Source organism: Corvus hawaiiensis, chromosome 6 (assembly GCF_020740725.1).
Source record: "Corvus hawaiiensis isolate bCorHaw1 chromosome 6, bCorHaw1.pri.cur, whole genome shotgun sequence".
NCBI classification, from domain to species: domain Eukaryota; kingdom Metazoa; phylum Chordata; class Aves; order Passeriformes; family Corvidae; genus Corvus; species Corvus hawaiiensis.
The window spans coordinates 53,214,194-53,228,357 of record NC_063218.1 but is presented as its reverse complement, the minus strand read 5'-3'; the positions used below and the strand labels follow the sequence as shown (position 1 = coordinate 53,228,357).

General features: G+C 41.4%; 1 protein-coding gene across 1 annotated transcript; it reads left to right on the top strand.

Annotated features, from left to right (window-relative positions):
- Positions 1-1,145: 1,145 nt before the first annotated feature.
- Positions 1,146-13,886, top strand: TMEM41B (transmembrane protein 41B). Its single transcript, XM_048307631.1, has 7 exons — positions 1,146-1,385; positions 3,143-3,260; positions 4,260-4,388; positions 6,025-6,118; positions 6,956-7,060; positions 8,880-9,018; positions 9,689-13,886. The coding sequence occupies exons 1-7, from the start codon at positions 1,301-1,303 to the stop codon at positions 9,856-9,858; spliced, it is 840 nt and encodes a 279-aa protein (XP_048163588.1). The 5' UTR covers positions 1,146-1,300; the 3' UTR covers positions 9,859-13,886.
- Positions 13,887-14,164: the final 278 nt, after the last annotated feature.

Here is a 14,164-nt window from a genome sequence, read left to right as displayed (position 1 = left end):
TGCCAGAAGATTGCAGAGGAAAAGGTGCTTCGAGGTCACATTCGGCTTGAACGCGAAGGAATCCGCGAACAGTGGGACATGCCCCGCTGGCTTTTCTGCGAGATTTCAAACCTTCTTACTGACAGGAACCGACGTGAGGAAAATCCTGGGGCTGATAGAGAAGTTTTCCTTCTTCCCGGGAAATAAGCTTTCTTTTCGAACGAGAGGAACAAACCCAATAAAGTTCCCCTTTTCCTAGAAACCCGACACTGTTCCAGCGCCACAGCCAGAAGCGCCGAGGGGCTCCCGCCTCCCGCTCCCTGAGGGGAGATCCTGCTCCCTTCACTGATGTAAAGCCATTGCCGAGGGAAAACGAGCTCACAGACGGGTTTTATCCCGCTGCCCTCTGGCACGATCGGCGCTGGTGTGTCCAGAGAAGGGAAACGAAGCTGGGAAAGGGTCTGGAGCACAAGTCCTGTGGGGAGAGGCTGAGGGAGCTGGGGGTGTTTAGCCTGGAGAAAAGGAGGCTCAGAGTGGACCCTATGGCTCTCTGCAACTCCCTGAAAGGAGGCTGTAGCCGCGGAGGGTCGGGCTCTTCTCCCAGGAAAGCCGCGACAGGACAAGAGGACATAGCCTCTTGAACTTCCCCTCGTGTGCCAGGGGAGGTTCAGGTTGGACATCAGGAGGAATTTCTCCAAAGAAAAGGTGATTAGACAATGGAATGGGCTGCCCAGGGAGGTGGTGAAGTCACCGTCCCTGGAGGTGTTCAATGAACGACCGGACGTGGCACTCTGTGCCATGGTCTGGTTGACACGGCGGTGTTCGGTCATAGGTTGGACTCGATGACCTCAGAGGTCTTTCCCAACCTAATGGATTCAGTGATGTGTGTGCCTTCTCCGCAGCCGGGCCGAGGAGCGGGCTGGTACCCCGCCGCCCCGCACCGTATTTACCACTACTGAGCGCATCCCCGTTACCGTATATACCCACATGGGTACGCCCAAAAGGCGGTGTTACCGTATTTACTGCCACTAACCCGCCACCACATTTCAAGGACGTGGAGCCCAACACGTGCTCCTGTATACCACGGCAGAGCCGTAATGCCCCGAGAAAAGCGCATGCGCCGTGAGACGGCGGGGGCGGGAGCGCGGCCGCGACCCGGTGGGGTGAGGAGAGGAGGAGCGGCCGGTCCCGCCTCCTTCTTCTCCTCGTCCTGCCCGCGGCTCCCGGTGCTGCCGGTCCCGCCTCCTGCTCGCCGCGGCTCCTGGTGCCGCCGAGGCCTGCCCCGGCCCTGACTCGCCGGGCCCCGGGGCGTCGCGGAGCCATGGCGCAGCGGAGGGCGGCGGAGCGCGGGCCTTGCCAAGCGGCGGCGGCGGAGAGCGCCAGGCACCAGCGGCAGCTTCTGGAAGGTGCCGGGGGCTCGGGGCGGCGGGAGCGGGGGTGACCTCGCCCTGGCATCGGACGGTGCCCGATGCGGCTGTCGGTGCCTCTCGGCGCCTCGGGCATCGGCCCCGTTCCGCGCGGGCTCTGGGGCGGCCGGGCCGGGCCCCTCACGGTGCGTGCGGGGTGAGGCGGCTCCCGCCCTGCGGGAGCCGAAATGGGGCACCGAACCCTTTCCCTTCTGCCCTGCGTGAGGGAACACGCGTGGTTTTATGTCTCTGTGTGTGCGTGTGTGTTTGTGTTATTCCACTACCGGCACAGCTGAAGTATAGAAAGTAGAAGTGCCAGAAAGCGCAGTGGGCTGTGTTTTTCTTTTTTGGCCCTATAAGTTGCTTTTTTATTTATTTATGCTTTATTTTGCTCCTTGGAGAAGTTGTCAGAATAACCACGGTTACAGTGCACTGGAACAGATTGCCCAAAGAGGGTGTGGAGTCTCCCTCACTGGAGATATTCAAGAATATCCGTGTGGATGCAGTCCTGTTCCATGAGCTCTGGGATGACCCCGCTTGAGCTAGGAGGTTGGACCAGATGACCACTGTGGTCCCTTCCAGCCTGACGGTTCTGCGATTCTGTGGTTGTACCTGCTTTGTGGATGCTCCCTTTGGCCTCGGCTGACCCAGCGCACACCTGTGGGGTCGCACTGACCTTAAACCTAAAAAACCTTAAAGCCCATAAAATTGCTAGCTTGCCCAGCCGGCTCCGTGGGTTTCGTCATCCAGTCGCTGCATTTCACAACAGTGAGGTGTCACCATGACCCGCTTGAGTGTTGTGTGTTGGCATTGTAGTTGTGCCAGCAGCATCTGCGAGAGAAAACAGCCTCGGCTCTTGGAGTGTTCTTCAGGTGACCCTGGGTGTGAAGCTGGGTGAGCCTCAAAGTGCCTGAGGAGAGAGTGGTTTAATACATGCCCAGTGTGGATGCAGAGAGTACTCAGTGTTCATTTCAGTTTTAAATTCTTGATGTGTGTAGTTGCCTTTGTGTTAATCAGAGTATTGCACTTATGTGGTCATTTTGATAAAAATCTAAGATGCAGAAGAGGCCTAAAATGTCATTGTGTCACTTACTGCACTCTCATTGCTTCCACTATGCTGGAATTTAAGGGCTAATACACACTTATATATACCCATATCCACATGAGTGTAAAATATGTGTAATTCCCAAGACTAGGAACTGTGATCTTTATATCACAGGCTGGTGTGTGTGTGTGTGTTTATATAGGTTTCCTCCTAATGAATGTGTCTCACCTAACTGGCTGTATCTGGTAGTCTTTCATTAGAGGGAAAAATCTGTTAATGAGCAGGTTTCAGAGTTATGTTGTACGTCCTGGAAATTTAACTTCCAAGTTAAATCTCTAATTAACTAGACTGGCAGAAAATTTCTGGCAAAAAGGAAAACATATGTATGGCTTACGTTGTTTAGCTCTGATTTTTCTCTTTACAAATGTATTTATTAATTAAGGCCTGAATTCTTATGGATCATAGAGATTGACTTCTGTGGGATGTTTGCCAGTGTAAAAACTTCAAGGTTGTTTGAAAGTTTTCCAGGAATGTGACTGATGTGTGTTATTGAAAGTGTTGGTAGGAAGATGATGTCCACAGAGGGTTTGCTTTAATATTCTCTTGAAGGATAAGTTTGGAATCTGTTGTAAGTTGTCAGGGATTGATTTTTGTTGTTTTGTTTTGGTAGTGCCGGGGGTTTTTTCTAAGTTTGTTTTATGTTTAATTTCAGGGAAAGCTCTTGCAGAAGGTGGATCAGCTCGGACATCACTTCTTATTTTAGTGTCCATCTTCTTATCAGCTGCTTTCCTTATGTTCCTGGTATATAAAAATTTCCCACAACTTAGTGAGTAAGTATGTTATGAAAGTTTAATTTATCAATTATTTATCAAATAATTTGCTTTTCAGTATCAGATCCTGCATGGGGATATGGCACAAAATCAGAGAATTGGTCTTGATCTAAGGTTTCTGTTGCACAGTGGAGATCCCGTGTTTTGAGGTGTTGCCCTCTAGCACATTATCGGTGTGTCCTTAACCTTCTTCAGATGAGAGTCAGAGTGTGCTTGGTTCAGTCTGGGTTCACTTTAAACTTCCTTGTGCCTTGGTAAAACTGGAGGCTGTCACCAAAGGGGAAATCCTTCTTCCTTCCTAGCTAAACTTTGCCTTCTCTTTTTCACCTTCTTGTTGCACCCAGGACTTGTGTTGGGAAGGCAGGCAGGCTGACAGGTGAAAGCCTGCTTGTCTAACAGTTTTCTTTTCCCTTTTAGTAGTTAATTTTCTGTCTGATTAACTTGCTCAACAAGGTCAGTTTGCAACAGCCTGATCCCAAAGTCTGATACAGAGGAAGCGAAGACACTGAATTGTGCTGCCCAGAGTTGCACCAGATTAAGGTGTGACATGAGATTTTGCCCTTAGAGCTTTATTTGTTTGTGAGGTGAAGTTCTGCCACTCCTGCTGCACTTCAACTGTTATGACCCCAGCACTCAGGCAACTGCAGTTGGTTTTGGCTGAAACGTTGGCTCCTTTCACTTGCCAAGGTTTAGTTTGCTCAATTATTTCTTTTTGGTCAGTACTTGGTAAGAAAAAAACCTAGAAGAGAAGCACATTATTGTACTGAATAAAAAAAAAAAGGTTGCAAATACCTAAAATTGGGGATTTTCTAATATAAACCACACTGTAAATATTAGGTATTCACCTGAGAGCATTATTACAACAATAATCATGGTTTGTTTGCTGAAGCTGTAATTTAGTGATGTAGTGTATCTAATTATCTCTGTATTCAGTAAGTAATTGTACTACACTGTTTGATTATATTTCCATCATTCCTGCTTTTTTTTTTTCCTCTCCAGAGAAGAAAGAGAATGTATAAAGGTTCCTAGAGATATGGATGATGCAAAGGCCTTGGGAAAAGTCTTGTCCAAATACAAGGACACATTTTACGTTCAAGTGTTAGTGGCTTATTTTGCCACATATGTTTTGTATCCTTTTTCTGGTATAAAGGGCAGCTTTGATGTAGTCATGCTTCTCTGAAAAAATAAGTGAAAAATACAAATTGATAACTTCTTGGTCATGGGTGAAGTTTAACATACTTTGTTTAATATAGGAGTGTCTACAAAGAGACACAAATATTTTAAAATCGTGGAAATTTAGAAACATTTCTCTCTATTAGGCTTGGTCTCACTTTAGTGTTATGATAACTTTTAAAATAAAGTGAATTTTGAGGTAGAAATTACTGTTTGTTCTAAAGGAAGACTGAGACTGTTGCACTGTTCTTCTTTGAGACATTCAAAGTTCCACATAAGGGTAGTTTGTAGAATATTTAGCAGTATTTCTGAAGGAAAGTATTTTGAGCCATCTTTCATCTCTGCACTGCCCAAATTCAGAAAACCCAATCTCTGTTGTCTTTTAGAGAGATGAATTTCTGAAGTACTTTCTGTGTAGGGAGACACAAAGGCTACCTGTGTTCTGTGTTGACTTCTTTTTCCTGAGTGCTGAATATATTAATTAATCATTAAACACACTCTTAACTGGAACACTTCACTAAAGGTTAATAATTTTAAAGCTGTGGAAGAGGTTTGTTTCACAGTTTTAATGCAGGAGGCTTTCGTAACTCAGGAGAGTCAGCACTGAACGTGCCACTAGTAATTATCCTTCAGCTCATTCTTTTAAAGTATTTCACAAAAAGTTTCATGTTTTCCAAATTATAGATCTATGAAGAAAATGAAAATGTTAGTGTCTATATTAACAAGGAGGAGAATAAATTGGCTCTTTATTGAGCTGCTCTAGGAGCTGATGTGATGACCTTCACTGTCTCAGCAGCAGACTGTGATCAGTTTCTAGGCATGGTACAGTTACCTCTGAACCTTGACATTGCTTAGTGAAAGCTGGACTGACTGTAATGGACTCAGGAAGATTATTGGACTTCCTAATATTTTGGTCAGTTCAACTTGGGTAAAATAGTGTGCAGGTTTTTTTGCTTTATATCTTTTGTATCCAAAGTGAGCAATGCATCATAGTCTCAAGTATGCCTAGCAAGCCTTAAATCCAGCAACCTGCTTGCTTATGCTGCAGAATCCTAATTTTTGATTAAAAATTTAAATTTAAAAATTTTTAAATTTCTGACTGAAAGTAGTGATCAGCTATTGTAGTCAGTGATTACACCAAGCCTATTTGTAAGGAAGTAGTAGCTGCCTTCATACATTTCAGTCTTCCATGAAACTTGTGCTTATGGGCTCAGACAGGCCTGTGAACTTTCCAGAGAGAATATCTGAAATTGCACATCTCTAGTCAACAGTGTAAAATCAGAAGTCTGTGTTTCCTGGAAGTCACAATAAATCCTCTGTGGCAGTTGTAGCGCAGATAAAGAGAAAAATGCAGTCAGCTTTTATTACTTACTGACTTATTTTTTTGTATGTGTAGTGACAAATCTACATCTTGTTGCTCTGTGCTTGCACTTCTTGTGCTATTCCACAAAAGGCATTTTGAAGTAAGGATCTTGAGGGGCCCTGCCTATTTATAGTTTTTCAAGTTGTAATATGTATCCTGACTGCTTTTAAAGTTAGGAGGTGTGTAGCTTTCTAGGAATGTGTTTTCCCTTAACTAAGATGCATCCAGCTTGCAAACATTTGCTATTCCTGGGTCTATATTTCTCAGTATCCTGTCAGGGTTTCTTTATCCCTTTCCACTGGCCTTATTTCTTGTTTGTTTGGTAAGTATGGAAAGTAGTTTGTGAGGGCATATATTTTTATCGATTTGGAGTACAACCAAGCATCTGAGCAGCTTCCTATTGGAAATGATCAGTCTGAAACTGGCATACACTTCAGTTTCTGATGAACTACTGAGTTCTTACTCAGCTCTGCTGCAAGAATTACCCACAAAAATTCACTGTAGCATTGGGTGATGATCCAAAACACTGAGCTGTTTCTCCAGGTTTTCTTAATAATGAAGACATTTGAGTGTGAATCAGCCAGAGTTTCCTTTACTCTAAATTTGTTTAGCATCTGCCAGAACCCAGTCGTAATTTCACAACACAGTTACTGTTGTTTTATTATCACACTACAAAATACATCTGGTTTATAACTGGCTTAAATATGCAAGAAGCTTAGTTTAAGATTTGAAATGTATTTTTTCAACAAGCTTTAGTAAGTTATGGGCCAAAGATGCAATCATAATGAGCCTTAGTATTGAAAAGGTAGGGAGGACCCTGTTGTTCAGTTTTCATGTTTGAATTTCTTTAATGGCATTGTGCCTCTTATTTGCAAAGCTTTCACTGTTCAAAGTCTTAAAACTGCAGAAGCACTTGATATTAACTGATAAGTAATCAATGTTGTCTACTTTGAGTGCTAAGATTGATTCAAATGCCTTGGAAATAAACTGTCTTGGGTCAACAGTGTACTTGGGGAGTGTGTACATACTGCTGGAGGAGAGCCCTGATGGAGGGCTGCATAGAAACCTGCTCTAGCCAGGCAGTGTAGTTTATAGGGAAACAAGGCTGACATTAATTAGAGTTTCTGCTCATTTATTGTCTGTTTTGATTTTTTTTCAGTGCTCAGGACTCGGAGCTTCCTTTTGCTATATGCTTTCATACCTAGTGGGACGTCCTGTTGTGTACAGATATTTAACAGAAAAAGCAGTAAAATGGTCAGAACAGGTACGGTTTCTAGAGATGCTGGAACTTACGATACAAAATGTGTCGTGGAATAGCATGGAAAACTAAGAGGTCTTGTGCTCATGTATGTCATTACACAGAAGGGATTCTGGAAGTATTCCTGATTTTATGGTATTTCCCATGAGAAATTTGTTCTTACCTAGAAAGTGTTTGCAACTGATCACCCCCCTGGTTTATTTAGTGTCAATAGGAAACCTCTCCAGTTATAGATAATTTCAAGTAATTGCTCTCTAAGTATCAGGACTAATGAAAGCTGGGTTTGTGTTTTTGTGTTGGAGGAACCTGTAGCTGTATGTCTGATTGAGAAACATTAATTTGAAGATGTTATTGTAGTTGGAGCATTTAGAAGCGTTCTCTTACAGTATCTGGTAACATTAATTTCAGCAAGTCTTGATTGTGAGGTGAACCTAAAGGTTTTGCAGTAAGAAATACAGTGTGATTTGTACTTGACCCTATGTGTCTTTCTTTGATACTCTGAAACATTCAAACAATTTTTTTTTTTTTTTTTTGGCAAGTATGAAGCACCTGTACTCTGGTCAAGATTTTTTTGAGTTACATAAAAATGCTTTAAACTTGTTCCTCATTAGATAAGATCTGGAGCTGTCTGGCACAACTGACCTTGTTAGGTTATATACTATTATTTTGACTCTTGACCCAAGTAAATCTTCATATTGCAGTATAATCTTGAGACTATTCTGAGCAGCAAATGGTTACTATTGCCATTAGTAGAACTGAGCATGTGATTTAAAATTGCACGTGCAGCTCATATCTCACTGTGTCCAGGTTAATTGGACTGTATCATGCTTGTGTATTGAGGTTAAGCCATTTTATATGCAGCATTAATCAATATTTAAATATTTCTCCTGCGTTAAGATTTAAGAAACCCACAGTGCTCCTGATTTTGGTGTTACAGTTAAATTTAAATTTGGCTAAAGCTGCAAAACAGGGTTGTGACTGGGGTGAGCTGCCATGTGAGATTTCAGGTGGAATTGCAATCAGACCAGATTTGTTTTCAACTGTTTGAGGCTTAATCTTAGTGCAGGTCTGCTAGGATGGGCCAGAACTGTGGATGCTTGGCTATCCTTGCAGCTTGGCTTGAGGTCACACTTGTCTGGAAAGACTGATGTGCTAGAGACAGGCTGGAAGGAGAAGAGGCTTTGTTGTAGCATTGGTGTAAGGAGCTAGGCTAGACCTAAAAACATAATTAATACTGTAAATGAAGTTGGAGCTGTTGTTGCTGCTGGGTAAATGTTAATGCTGGGCACTATAGCCTATGGGGAGACTGGCTTTGGAACTGTGCTGGGAGCAGCCACCTCATGAAGTTCAGAGCTGGGACCTGGCTGAGTTTCCAAGTGAGGAATATAGCTGTGTTTGAAGCTTGATCACAGGTTAGGACAGAATGGATTGAGGAACAAACTTCCTTGCTAGTTGCTGCAAAAGCTTTAGGAATGAGATTAGAGACTGGCTGTGTTGACTGGGCCAGAATTAGACAGAGGTGATGTGCTGAAGTTAGAGTAAGGCCTGTGGCTCTGCCTATGACTTACTTGCTGCTTGAGTTAGCTGAGTCAGTCAGACACATCACCACTGTGCTCTGTCACACACAGCTGTTTCCAGGGTGATCTCAGTACTATCTAACAGGTGATTCACTTCCCCACATCACGCATTTTTAACTGATTTTTATGTTTACAACATGTAAATGTCTACAAAAGACAGGGAAAAAAAACCCCTTTAAACCTCTATGGTTGTGTATTTTCAAGGCAGGGATTTTTTAACCAAATGTTTGGTTTTTCTTTTTTGGCAGGTTGAACGACATAGAGAACATCTCATTAACTACATAATATTTTTGAGAATAACACCTTTCCTTCCCAACTGGTTTATCAATATCACATCTCCTGTAATCAATGTGCCATTGAAAGTGTTTTTCATTGGCACTTTCCTAGGTAAGAGTTGTGGCTCGTGAGCCACAGTTTGGGGTGGCCAGAAGAAGGGGTATACACTATAGATTTTTTAATTGGCATATTTTTGCACATACTTTTTAATCTGGTTGGGAAACAATCCAGTATTTTTCCTTTATGAACTTAAAATCAGTTTGAAAGGAGAACTTGAAATCTGCAGAGCCTAAAGAGCAGAGATTATTTGCCTGTTCTCCTGTATTTGAGTTTGCATTAAAAATATTAAGAATGGCATAAAACTAGTTCTTTTGATAAGGGGTTTTTGTCTTTGAATTCTGTATTTACAGCCCTCTTAAAAAAAAAAAAAGTACAAGACAACAAAATCTCAAGATTTTGGTGTTAAAATTTGGATGACTAATTATGGCTTTTTTCACTTAAAATCAGTTTGAAAGGAGAACTTGAAATCTGCAGAGCCTAAAGAGCAGAGATTATTTGCCTGTTCTCCTGTATTTGAGTTTGCATTAAAAATATTAAGAATGGCATAAAACTAGTTCTTTTGATAAGGGGTTTTTGTCTTTGAATTCTGTATTTACAGCCCTCTTAAAAAAAAAAAAGTACAAGACAACAAAATCTCAAGATTTTGGTGTTAAAATTTGGATGACTAATTATGGCTTTTTTCACCCTAACAAGCTGTTTTTTCATCCTTTCCTTGCTCCAGGTGTAGCACCACCGTCTTTTGTAGCCATTAAGGCAGGAACAACGCTGTACCAGCTTACAACAGCAGGGGAAGCTGTTTCCTGGAACTCTGTTTTTGTTCTCATGATTCTAGCCATCCTCTCCATCCTACCAGCTCTCTTCCAGAAGAAACTGAAACAGAAGTTTGAATAAGGATCAAACTGGACCAGAATTTCCCATATTTCATCTCAGGATCAGCACTTCTGATATTTGTATATTTGCTTTTCTATTGGATCTTAAGCAATTAAAGGGGAGGCTTGTAATTGGTAAGAATGTCTTTAAATGAGCACATGTCCTTAAATGGAAGGAAGTGTGTTCAGAAATGTACTGCATATAGTTTTGTAACCAAACCACCAGTGTTTTATTTTGGGAGGGTGTGTATGTGGCCCTCAGGATGAGGGAAGTGAGAATATAGATGTAACATTTTGCTCTAGTTATGTGCAGAGCAAAAATTGTAATGTAGACATAAACTACAGGTGATGCTTTCTAACACTTGCAGGAAAAAGCCCTGAATTATTCAGTCCAACTTTATAACATTGTCTGTAGGCTTGCATGTGATCTGGTCTGAGTGCATTTCTCACTAACAATATTTTCCTTCTTTTTTGCCTTGAGGAGTTTCAAAATAATACAATGGTGCTCACTCAGAAACAAAGGTTCTTTGCAGTACTTTAACTACAATATTATTCTCATCCTGGTTGTTTACTTCTATTTATTAGTGCTGTATGGAATTAAATACTTGAACCTACATCTGCTTTACTTACTGGGTTAACAAAGGCAAAGTGTCACATCATTCCCTCTTGGCCCCTGTAAAATTTTATTCTGGGAGCAGATACAGGAAGGGAGGGAGCAGCTTAGAATTCTTATCTTGGCTAGCTGATGATTTTTAAGTTCTAATTTTCATTTTTTTAGTGTTGATTATTTTGCCATTATTTCACTTGCATAGATTTATCCTGCCAACTTAAGAAAGTGATCATATGGTTATGTAAAACTTGCAGTTCTCAAGTGATTTAAAAATGCTTAAGCAGTGTAATATTACCATTTCTCAAGCAATATGTAAAGAGTATAAAATTTCTCATTGCAGCTTGATTAGCTAAAAGAAATGTCAGGTACACAAACTGGTGCAGTTCCTATCAAACAGCTGATCCCAAATAATGTTCAGAGCACCATGGAACAGCAGGCTCTTGTGTCGGTGTATATAAAAATGGGGGGTTCCATTGTCTGCCAGGTCAGTGACTGGCAATGGGCAGCCAGCCATGACTCGCCTTCAGCAGAACTCTGTGTGTTCTCTCAGTAAGGTACAAGATACCTCCCCTTGTGCTTCCAGCTGTGGTAGTTTGTTGTCTTGTCAGTGGAACCCCATAAACCAAGGCCCTGGTCAGGAGCTGGGGAGCACACTCGTGTTTTATCCTACTGAAACCAGTGCTGCTCATGCGGTTTAAGCTGATGCCCCTGCAGTATCTCCCTGAAAAGGGAGGTGACACAGCAGCATGTGCTCCAGTTCCAGGGTTTATTTGTCCGTGTCCTCGTGTTAACTCATGATCATATCATAGATCTTTGAGATGTTCATGAATGTGATAATGTAAAAGGTACTGGTACCTTTAAAGGGTTTATTCATTCTTGTAACATAATGTTAATTGACTGCTTCGTTTCATCACAGTATTACTTGTAAATATATAGTAATATTGATAGACCATTTGTCTTTTATTTAAATCCAGGCTGCACAGTAAATGATATTTTTTACATAAGTATATAAAGGAATTTATATCAGTTCTGTTTGCAAGTTTATTGTAAGATCATTCAGCTTCAGCAATTCTTTTGTTATTTAGAATTTACTCTAAAAGTGTACTTTGGCATTTAACACTGAACAGTGATTCCTTTTATTGCTGCCATTCTAATCTCCAGCGCTCCTCTACCCAGGGAATTTATTCCATAGTAAACCTGGATGTGAATTGAGCCATGTGAGCAAGGGTCCCACGGACTACTGAGAGTGAAGCTGCTGTAGATTTACAGCCTACTTTTCTGCAGAGTTAACTTTTCATGCAGATGAACTCTCAGAATAAATTACCTACTACTTATTTTCCAGTGGCTTTTCTCAAAATTTGTCTCAATTCTTGGTCAGTAACAGAAGCTGTTTTAAAATCCCTCCCATGCTGTGTAAAGCCAATGTTTTGGTGGAACCTTCTCACTAAAGAAGGAACTGAAATCTCCTTCAATCTAATGTGACTTGTGCTATCACTTGACATTTTCACTGAGTTCTGTTTCACTATGGAGATGGGGATCAGGCTTTGTTACTGAAAACCTGTTGTGTTTCAGCCACAAGACTGGCTTCCCATCATAATAACTAAAAGCCTTAAGACCTTAAAAAGGTTCAAAATAGGGTTCTTTACTTTTTCAAAACCTTAGCATTTTTTTTAAACCCATCTCTTCTGTGTTTATCTTCAGCTGCCAGCAGCCTGAGGTGCTTTCCTATCCCATGAGGACTTGTGAGGGTTGTGAAGAGTAAGGCAGGCATTGTGGAAAGCAAAAAAAGCACTGTGTTGTGGAGTACTGTACTAGCCTACTGTCTCCTTTAGGAAATCCAGAAAGTGATCCAAGAGAGAGCCATAACATTTCAACAGAAAAATAGTGGCTACCATGGAACAAACCAGGACATCAGAAAGATGTAGCTTTGTTTTTTAATTGCAAGGGATTTTGAGCTGTTAGGCGACCTGTTTATCTTTTGGAATTTTTTTGGTGATACCTGCATGACATCATTACTAAGTGTCTCTTGCCATTTGATAATAAAGCTGTTATATAAAATATGAAACACTGCACTTTTTGAGTATAATGAAGCATGCTGAGTTTCCCACTAAGCCTAATTTTTTATTAACCTGTTTAAAAGGGGTGAGTCCTTCCTCAATGGTATTTTTAGTCATTGATTAAAAATTAAACTGAGCTGATTACATCTGTAGATGAGATTAATTCTGTTTCTACCTTTATTTCAAAATAAGTAGGTAAACTTGACTTCCTTTTCTCTCTGAAATTAATTTCTTGCATACAGCAGTAATTTTGAAAATTTTTCTGGTTTGCAGTGGAAGGCAACTGGGTCTAACTTCTGTCTCTTCAAGTACAACTATTTGCATAAAGTACCTTTTTTTCCCCCATTAATCTCTTATGGAAGGCCCCTGTGCCAAAGTTATTTCAGCTTCATTTACCTTCCCTTAATATTCTGTCAAGGCCAGTTTATGAAATGGTTTTTTTGCCTTGTATAGAAAACTTGCTGAAAGGGTGAGACAGAAGAAGTAAAAGTTAAAAATGAGAAGCTTTTGTTCGTGCACAGTACTGTTACGCAAAGTCAAAACATGGGGTTTTTTAGGCAGCTGAAGATTTTTGTGTGTTCCTGAGAATTTTCATCATGCGTAGTTTCCTTCTGTGATTGTGTGGGGTTTGGGAACCCTATAGTTTAGTATGGCAGTACTAAGAGGGAAATAAAAAAGGGTTTTGATGGGAAAGTGGGACCCAGAGCATGTTTTTCAAATTTCCATCAAAGAGAAGTGAATACTCCAACTATTTTTATGACCAATTGATGTCTTGCAATGACAGACGTTTATAACTCTCAGCTGGTGGCTTTATAGCTCCAGGTCACCCAAACTGAAAGAAGTTACAGCCTTTTAGTACTGGCAATTAATATAAATAATGGCATAATATATTTACTAACATACCATAACTCCCCTGCCAGTTCTTAAAAATGCTCCACCTAGTGTGATAATTCCCATTTCCTTGTTTTATAGTACACAAGAAGAATCTGGGTCTGGATTATGAGAGCTCAAGTCAGTGACTGGTGTATATGTGAGAAGCCTCATAAAAGCTCCTTTCTGCAGATAGTCTTCCAAACACAAGAGAATTCTGCTCCTGTGCAGCTGTGGGGCTTCAAAAGTCTCCTCATAGTTGTAAAAGGTTAGTAGGCCCTGCTAGGCCCTCAAGAGGGCTGGGAATGCTGCAGTGGGAAATAGCTTTTAAAATTCTGCCTCAGAACTGGGATCTAATGTTAAACTCATAACTCCTGATTTTTCCTTTACAACCTAGCCTTGAGGAGTTGTATCTAAAACCTGGAATTTGCAATGTTTACTGTACTTGGAAGAATTCCATGTCATGAAGAAGTATTCTGAGCAGATCACTAAATCATTCTATGTTTGACTCTTTGTTCTGTGTTAAAGTAATTTCTCATGGCTGAGAATGATAAACTTCCAGTCTACCCTGAACTTGTGCAGGAGCTGCTTCTCCAGCTGGATCCCTCTAAGTCTATGGGGCCTGATGGGATTCATCCAAGAGCAAAGAGCTGGCTGGTGTCATCAAGAGACCTCTCTCAATGATGTCTGAATCTTGGGAATCTGGAGAGGTCCCAGTCTACTGGAAGCTGGCAAACATTGTCCTGGTTTTCAAGAAGGGCAAGAAGGATGACCATGCAAACTACAGGCCT

What these genes read in the sequence shown, in the direction of transcription:
- TMEM41B (XM_048307631.1), top strand. Translation starts at nt 1,301, where the DNA reads ATGGCGCAGCGGAGGGCGGCGGAGCGCGGGCCTTGCCAAGCGGCGGCG. An exon ending in AATTTCCCACAACTTAGTGA is followed by an intron (nt 3,261 to 4,259) that starts GTAAGTATGTTA and finishes TTTCCTCTCCAG; the next exon opens with AGAAGAAAGAGAATGTATAA. An exon ending in CAGTAAAATGGTCAGAACAG is followed by an intron (nt 7,061 to 8,879) that starts GTACGGTTTCTA and finishes CTTTTTTGGCAG; the next exon opens with GTTGAACGACATAGAGAACA.